Source organism: Xenopus tropicalis, chromosome 7 (assembly GCF_000004195.4).
Source record: "Xenopus tropicalis strain Nigerian chromosome 7, UCB_Xtro_10.0, whole genome shotgun sequence".
NCBI lineage: Eukaryota > Metazoa > Chordata > Amphibia > Anura > Pipidae > Xenopus > Xenopus tropicalis.
The window spans coordinates 108189919-108199184 of record NC_030683.2 but is presented as its reverse complement, the minus strand read 5'-3'; the positions used below and the strand labels follow the sequence as shown (position 1 = coordinate 108199184).

General features: G+C 39.9%; 1 protein-coding gene across 1 annotated transcript in view; it reads left to right on the top strand.

Annotated features, from left to right (window-relative positions):
- Window positions 1-475: 475 nt before the first annotated feature.
- The window catches only part of LOC101732140 (carcinoembryonic antigen-related cell adhesion molecule 1), a 28192-nt gene continuing 19401 nt past the window's right edge, over window positions 476-9266 (top strand). The window contains exons 1-5 of the mRNA XM_031906536.1: window positions 476-536; window positions 740-1051; window positions 4263-4532; window positions 5595-5879; window positions 7526-7765. Of these exons, the coding sequence (XP_031762396.1) occupies window positions 476-536; window positions 740-1051; window positions 4263-4532; window positions 5595-5879; window positions 7526-7765 (1168 nt within the window). The remainder of the gene's footprint in view (window positions 537-739; window positions 1052-4262; window positions 4533-5594; window positions 5880-7525; window positions 7766-9266) is intronic.

Below are 9266 nucleotides of genomic sequence, written 5' to 3'. Positions count from 1 at the left end.
AATTATTTCCTTTTTCTCTGTAATATTAAAACAGTACCTTGTACTATGATAATTATATACACAGATAATTAACCACAGGGGTTATCACTTTTTACATTTTACCTGTGTGCTGGAGTGTTCCCTGCGTAGACTGAGTGCTCCCTCCTCAAACCAATTCTCGCCACCCTCCCCCACACATATTTGATAAACTATCTCACATACCTACCTCTTTTCCAATGGCACACACATACCTCCCTGTTTATTGTACCAATGACAGAATGACTGGACTGGATATACTCTATGTTCATTTCATTTGTTCTGGATTTTGTCTGATATCATACTGTATTACATGTTTCTTTAATAAATATAATTAGTAAAAAAAAAAGTATTTTACTTCCTCACTGTAAGTAACCGATTACACACCACGGATGTGTTATACTGTAAAGTGAAAGTACTGCTCATTAGGGGGAAGAGAAGCACCTTATGCGGCACAGGGATGGGACAGTCAGATCCCTCTCGGGGTCTGTCCCTGTGTATCCTGCTCCTCTCGGCTTTAGGTGAGTCTCTGATACCAGATAAATACATTAATACTGTACATGGTATAATACATATACTGTAATATAGGATTTGCTGTGTGAGAGCAAGTGCACTGCTATACAGGATTTGTTTATGAATGGGATATAGATAGTACCTGAAAGTTTACATGTTATTGCAACACTGACCTCTCTGATAATAAGTTTCCTTCTATTTGTTCCCACAGGTGCTGTAAGATCTGTAGAGAATGTAAATGGGACTGTGGGCAAATCTGTGTATCTCACAGTGAAGTTGGATCTCCCGGCACAGAGGCAGGTAACATGGAAGGTTAATTCCAGCTCCCAGATTGTAACTGCATTACCTGGAGGCTCTCCCGCTTATAATGGAGACTACAGAGACAGATGCACCCTGTATGGGAACACAACTCTCCGGCTGGACAATCTCACTCCCACAGATACAGGGGAATATTCACTCACTGTAACCAACCTGGACACTGTAGGACCACTATTGACAGGATCAGTTTATCTCACAGTTTACGGTAAGTGTTTTTTCCATTTCCTTTCTCCAAGTGGCTCTGCCAGTAAAACTCTACTGAGAGGATATCAACTCACTGTTACCAACAGCCACGCTGCAGTTTCACTAGTCAAAAATATAAATGCTTAACATGTTTTGTGCGCATATAATTCCAAAACACACACACTTACCTGGCCTCTCCCCCCGGTGCTGTAGAGGACGGCACCTCCATCATAAGTAGAAATCAAAAGGAACAACAGCACACAGATTGAATGCTCAACCAAGGATATTCCCTGTGTTATTAGTTCCCAGACCCTTCCTCTGTGTGCTGGAATTCCTTTTGATTTCTTTTTGTGTACACATAACACTCGTTAATGAACAGGAAAGTCATTTAGCAAACCAACCACTTAAAGTGATATTAAATTATTTCATCCTTTACTCATTTATTGTATTATAATACAATGTTTAACTATTATGTTTGATATTTGACAATGCTATTTATTTTAAATTCAACAAATCACTTTATTTTGCCTTAGCTAAGCCCCCTTATACTTCACACACCATTTTGACATGAACTCATTCAGTTAAAGTTCATGTAAAAACTGTGTATAAACTGAACTCCCGGATATCTTTATGTTTTTACACAGATATACCTGATTCCTCAGACTGAGAGGAAACCATGATAACCTGACTCTGATTCTTAGGGGCCATTTGTTTTGTTTACAGTGTTTTTCCCATAAAGATTTAACAGCACCTAACATATTCAACATACAACTCACAATTAATTTCTCTTTATCTAGAACAGACTGATTTCCTGAAAGTTTGCATATATAGGTCTTGTTCCATTATAGCATTTCAGACACTATTATGGAATTGTATTCCATATAAATTACAGATTTTAAAGGGTGGTTCACCTTTAAGTTAACTTTTAGTATGTTGAAGAATTCTGAGCAACTTTTCAATTTGTCTTCATTATTTATTTTCCAACATTCAAATAGGGGTCACTGACCCCAGCAGCCAAAAAACTATTGCCCTCAGAGGCTACAATTTTTTACTAAGTGAGTGGGTTATGGCCTGTAATCATCTAAATGCAGTGACCCAGTAGATTATAGGGCACATGTACATCCACAACTGCAGTAAACAAAGTGCAAATTCAAGTACATTTGCCATGTTTTTACCATAATGTGTTGCAGTGGTGGCAAAACTTGGAATAAACCTTTAATAATATCTCACAATACCCATAATGCTCTGCCCTAAGGCTGTGGAACCATCAGGATTCAAAATTAACACAACTGGGCTGGGCTAGACCACTCTGTTTAGTCCTTAATCTTGAAATAGCCCAAGGGTCTCTGGGACTCTGTAGGATTTGAGATTGACCCGTGGGTCAGTTATTATGTCATATTTTATTAACTTGGTGCAGCCTGGCACTTCAGAAAATACTCTGGATTTTTTTTGTGGGAATTCTTTTAGTTTCTTCTTCAGGTCTCCCAGATATGTACTTCTAGGTTTTACCAGTGGTCACCCCAAACTCTATTCCCCTACCTGCTTGTCTCCTCGGTTGGACTGAACTGAGGAGGAATGGGGATTGTTATTTGAAAAATAATTTACATGCAGCAAGCTAGTTTAATCATGGAGAAATGTGGAAAGATGCAAAAAGCCAGATCTCTCAGCAGCTCTTTCCTTGCCTTTAGAATATTCATTAAAGGAGAACTAAACCCTAAAAATGAATATGGCTAGAAATGCCATATTTTATATAATAAACTAACTGGACTGGCTTAAAATTTCAGCATCTCTATAGTAGTGATGATATAGGTCTTTATAGTTGTCACAGGAGCTTCCTATCTTGGATTCTGTTAGAACTGTCCGGGACACTGCACATGCTCAGTGAGCTCTGGGGAGCTGTTGAGAAGCTGAGCTTAGGGGTCATCGGAAATTATCAAACAGAAAATGAGATTTGTCTGTTATATAAGCTGATTCTATAGGTTCATTATTCAGTTGTTATGCAGTTGCCCTGGTTTCAGATCTGTCATTTAATGTGAATCTGAATGAATTACTAATCAGCCTTTTACTGTGACATTTATATTCTATTACTGCAGTATGTTCTGGGTCAGTCCCTAAGCTCAGGTAAGTGACAGCAGCACAGAGCATGGGCAGGGAATCAGCAGAAAAGAAGATGGAGAGCTACTGGGGGCATCATTGGGGACACAAATCTTTCCTGCTAAAGGGCTGGGGTTGCCTGGGGCTGGTACAGAAACCCAAAACATAATGTACAACATTTCTGCCCTATTTCTTTAGTTAAGCTTTAGTTCTCCTTTAAACCTTTCAGTTTACCTTTGTCCACATAGTCACCATGAACTACACTGACCACATCTTCATTCTCTGCAGAACACACAGGCCTGAGCAAATAATGCAGTCTGGTTGCATCACATTCCACTGGTTCAGTAGAAAGGGGGACACCTACGTGTCCAAGAACATGGCATTGCCAACACTGTATCTGACCCAGGTCCCAGGATGGGGGGTTTAGTTTATGTTTACCTGTCCCTTTACAATCTATGTTTATACTTTTTCATAATGTAAAACACTGCTAAAAAAAAAACACCACTGCATTCGCCACAAAGCTACAGAGGAGTTACTCCAAGATGCACCTCCAGAATGCCCCACCCTGTATTCTGGAGGTGCATCTTGGAGTAACTCCTCTGTAGCTTTGTGGCGAATGCAGTGGTGTTTTTTTTTTAGCAGTGTTTTACATTATGAAAAAGTATAAACATAGATTGTAAACTCTACAGGGCAGTGACCTCGTTTCTATTGTCTCACACATGGCGCTTAATTTGTGTGTTGTGTTTATTTACATGACGGTTTTTCCAAGGTTCCCATAGCTAATTGTGGCAATAAACGCAGCAGGCTTACACCAAAAGAATCACACAATAATGCAAAGTGACACCATCCACACTATAAATATTTAAGCCTTAATGTACTGCCAAGTCCTGGAAAAAATCATTCTCAACTGAATCTGGTTTGACACTGGATGCAATTGCAGCAGATACAGTTCAGAGTGTGACTGCTATTGGGATGGAATTCTGGGGAAAAAATAACAATATAGGTAAAGATCTCTGTACTGTGTTTGTAAAAACATTTTCTTTTAAGGAATATCACATTATTAAGATAAGCCTATTTTATTTATAGTAGTTTATGTAGTAAATATGTTAAATATAATCTTTGTTTGCTATCTTATTTAGGTCCACTTACCCCTCCAACTCTGAGAGTGAATGGCAATGCAGTTAATGGCACCAATATGACCCTCCATTGTGACGCTGGGGGCCAGAATGTGGTTAGTTACACTTTTTACAAAGATGGAGTGACTGCCTGCTCCCAGCCCCATGTGACCTGCGACAAAGACTTCCTGTACTTCCAGCCAATCATGATGAGTGACACCGGGACATACACCTGTAAAATAGAGAACCCTGTCAGCAGTAACACCAGCCAGCCCCTCAGTCTAACAGTCATAGGTACGTTGTTTTATATAGACTTGTGTCTATAAGTGCAAAACAAGAGCTCACCACAGAAAAACTCACCCACTTTCTATTCATTCCTATGGGATTTTAAGAAGCGTATTTATCAGTGGGTGAAAGTGAGAGTTCACAACAACAAGTCTAAAAATTGCATAGGCATTAATAGTAAGTGGTTGAGTTTTTCTGTAGTGAGCTCTAAATCTAAATCTGCCCCTTAGAGTTCATCTGGTAAAGAGGATTAAAATTGCATGGGGGGGGATATGCTCAAAAACACTGAAGCCTAAAGGCATAGGGATGGGAAAAGCAGAGAAATGTTCAAAGGCATGGGGGCATATTTATAGGCAAAAACGTGTTTTAATTAAACTCTCTGAAATGAATAGCGATCGGCATAATTTTTTTTGACTGTGGCAAGCTTTAGTTTTACTCTTTGACAAATAAGCCCCATAGTATGAGCCAATATATGTGTTATAACCTTATCAGTTGCAGAAATTCCATCCAATCCCTAAGGGCTCTTAAATACTTAAGCCACTCAAATTAGTGTAGGGTGACCAGATCACTTGAAAATTCAGGGACAATTCTAATAAATACACGTTGCAGGGCAACATGTTAGAAAATAAACTGCAATCTGTTCAGCCCTGCCAGCTGGATTTATTTAGATGTGTCACTGAATTTTCGAGTGATCTGGTCACCCTAACTTAGTATCCAGTTCTGGTGCCTACTATTTAGTGGTTGCCCCATATTTTAGTGGAATTAAGAAAGAAAATTTTGCATTGTGGGCTCAGTTACACCATTACTTTATAACACCCCCACTATAAGACTTCTCAAAAGCTTCTGCCTGTCTCTGGAACTCTCCCCTCCCTCCAAATCTTTAAATGCTCCCCAGTGACCCACCTGTTTAGAGAAGCATTTTCATTGTATCTTGATTGTTCAGGAATCAACTTATCATCAGGCACCAATTGTTTCAAATGTACCCTAACCCTTTAGATTGCAAGCTCTTGTGAGCTATTTTTATTCTGTAACCACACTGGCTCTATAATAATTTTGTTCTCTGGTTGGCAGCACCTGTACCTGGGGTGGCACTGAGCAGTAATGCATCTTCTGGGCTGCTGTGTCCTGAGAAGGATTCAGTGAGACTCACATGTTCAGCTCTTGGCACTAATGTCACCTTCTCCTGGCACCTGGATGGGGCACCATTACCCACAAACCCCAGGTATCACTTAATGAATTCCAACTCCAGCCTCATTATCAGCCCTGTGGAGAGAACAGACAATGGATCCTTTACCTGCACTGCCTCTATCAGTCTGAATAGTGAGACCAGCAGCCCCCTGACTCTCAGCCTTGGCTGTAAGTATTATGGTATGCTTATGACTAATGGAAGCATTGGAGTTTCCTATTTATCTGTGGATTATATTGAGGTGCCTGGTTCCAATTTGAGTCTGGCGAGTAGGCTAAAGAGGGGCGGTGAAGGAGGACCTCATCCACTTATATTGGGTGCTGCTTTGCAATGTGCTTTTGGTATTTATGACTAATGGAATGCTGTGTGGGTTCACTTCATTCTGTTATCTTGTTAACTTTGGTTCTTCAGCTGCAGTGTCCCAACAGCTAGTAGGCCATAGGATAAGGATTGTGGATATCTGACAGTAATCTATCCTTGGCAGTAATACAAACTGTAAGGGAGTATGGAGTAAAGGCAGTAAAGGAAATTGCCTCTTTACCCATTTTCTCTTTGATTCTTCTCCCACTGCATACAGTCTCCTTACAATAAAACTGCCTGTGGTGTGTATGCCAATTTATCCCTATGTCCTGAACTACGGCAACCTGTTCTTTGTAAGTTTAAGATCTCTGTGAAAACTTTAAAGGGGATATGGCTGTTAATAAACACTACAGTTGAATTATGAAACTGCAGGAGAAGTGTAGCCCTTCTTTCTAATGAATAACTAAAGAAAATCTAATCTCTGCCCTGGTACCGATAAGAGCAGCTGCCCTTCATACACCCTTACAGTGACAAGTCGTATGTAGATCTGCTGTTTGTCTGAGAATTTAGTCCCATAAATATGAGAAGGAAACTGACACACAAGACTATACAACAACACAGCCCCTGCCCCACATACATTTCAGTTCATACCAACTGGTCAGGATGATACACTTAATTTTTTATTTAGTTCAGATAGATATTGTATGGTTTCCTGGAAAATTAATTTCTAATCATCCCTCCATTATGTGGAGGATTCTTTTGACAAAGTTTTGACTTTGGTCATTGATATTGTACAACTGCACTGCTTCTTCTGCTGGAATCGCCAGGCCTGAGTCCAATACGGTTTATCCCAGTAAGTTTTTGTCTTTTGTAATGTTTGCTCACACTTAATTGTAATTATAAAACAAATCTTTAAACAAAATGGTGTGTCACCAAGATAGCAGTGTACCCTGTGCATTCCTCTTAGTTATAAACTAAATTCTTGTAACAAGATAACAGATATAACAAGCTGTCTGTAGGTATAGTACCCCTGTGTTTATTAGGTAGCCATATCTCACAGGATTATTAATATAGTAACTATTCTGTATACTGTTATTTCTTTATAAAGAAACATTCTGGTCCCCATTTCTTGACTTTTCCTGATAAAGGTTCTCACATCAGCACATCACACCAAAAGGAGCATTATTGTACCAGACAGCTTTTTCCTGGTTGGTTCCAGAGGGGGGGGGGTGGGCTACATTGTGCCATTCATTCCCCCTGAAAGCAGGAAATTCTGTAAAAAAAATGTGCCCAGGAGAATTATTACAGGGCCCCTTTGCTCCACTTGGCCACGGCTTTCTGAGGGAACACCACCCATTCTGCCAGCTGAGCCACTTTAGCATAATGCATGTGTGGTGAGTGACCAAGGGGGCTTTGTGACCAGGTACACTGTAAAAATGTAACGACTTGTGTGACACATGAACTCTGAACTTTACACATTTTACATAAACTGTAATCCTAAATCCCTTTCTTATAGGTTCTCCTGATGGAAAAGTTCAGTGTAATGTAGTAAAATTGGATCAGACAGTGAGACTGAGCTGTTCTTGGCCTGGAGGTTCACCTGCGGCAACTGTTACCCTGATGTTTGAGAATAACAGATACACAGCACTGGATACAGTAACTACGGATGTACCCCTTAATGCCATCTCTTCTGGGGCAGAACTGTCCTGCTTGGGCACACAAGAGGGACAGATTAGTGTCAGCACAATGATCTTAGGTGAGAGCTGATAAATATCAGTTTATTAAAACTTTACCTACAGCATTGTACTTGCCTGCAGGGGTACTGAGTAATGTCTCCATGGGCCCCACTGCTGGTAATTTCTTATGTCTTCCTATGGTTTTAAAGACAAGCACATGATTGGCTTTTGGCAGCAAGCTCCAGAAACACTGTTTAGTGTATGCTTTATTCTGCCCTCTATCCTCCATGATAAAGACCTGCAGCGATTGGATAATGTAAAGGGAACAATGAACCCACCCCACTCCAGTCATGGCACAGCCAAACCAGGTCCACAGAGATTACAGGGAGGAACATGCAGTGTGCCTGGGGCCTATCTTCAGGTCATGTGTTAATGTGAAGTGTGATAAGGTGAAGTGCACCTCTTGCAATTATGAGCAGGTGTATAGGGATTTTCTTCACTTGTTCGTTAGAGAAATAGAGAGCAGGCAGAAGGAAAGTTGGGGGTAACAAAATAGAGAACGTATGCAAAAGACTGTAAAAGGAAGAGAAGAGACCTGATAAGCAGTAATAGAGGGGATAATAAGAAAAGAGAAAAGTACAGGTACAAGTATGGGACCCGTTATCCGGAAACCCATTATCCAGAAAGTTCCAAATTACAGAAAGGTCATCTCCCATAGACTCCATTTTAAGGAAATAATTCAGATTTGTAAAAAATATTCCCCTTTTCTCTGTAATAATAAAACAAGACCTTGTACTAAGAAATAATTAGGTATAATTAATCCTTATTGGAGGCCAAACAATCCTTTTGGGTATATTTAATGTTTAAATTATTTTTTTAGCAGACTTGGGGTAGGGAGATTCAAATTACGGAAAGACCCCTTATCTGGAAAACCCCAGGTCCCAAGCATTCTGGATAAAAATATGGGGAGCAGAGGAGAAAATGGAAGGGTAAGAGAAACAGAAAACACAGGAGGGGAAAGTCCAAAAGAATCAGAAAATAATATAAAGCTAAAAAAGGAAGAACATTCAGAATGGGAGAGAAAAGGAATGGAGAGACTACAAAAGAAAAGTGATTGGAAAAGTGCAGAGAAAAGTAGAAAAGAATATATATATATATATATATATATATATATATATATATATCGAAAAAATGTCAGCACTCTTAGGATTTTCACATGAAGTCACAACAAACCATCAAGGCTATTATAATGCAAACGGTGAGTCTTTATTACCAACGTTTCAGTCCGCACTTGGGACTTTCGTCAGGGAATACAGAGTGAGAGCATACACATCAGCGTTTTTAAGAAGAAAATGGCGCCAAAAGATAACGTTGCTAAGCAACCGAGAGTAAACAACACAAACAGCCAAAACGTATCAAGGGGTTAAAGTAAACAAACAAAGTGACAGAAGTAGAAGTGTGTGCGTTTATTTAATCGCTCTGTCTCAATAGCCGCGCTGCAGCAGGTAGTCAGAGGGATACTTACAGCCGATCTTGACGGGGAATGCCGGACAGCGAACCGCTCCTTGTAGAGCAGGAGAC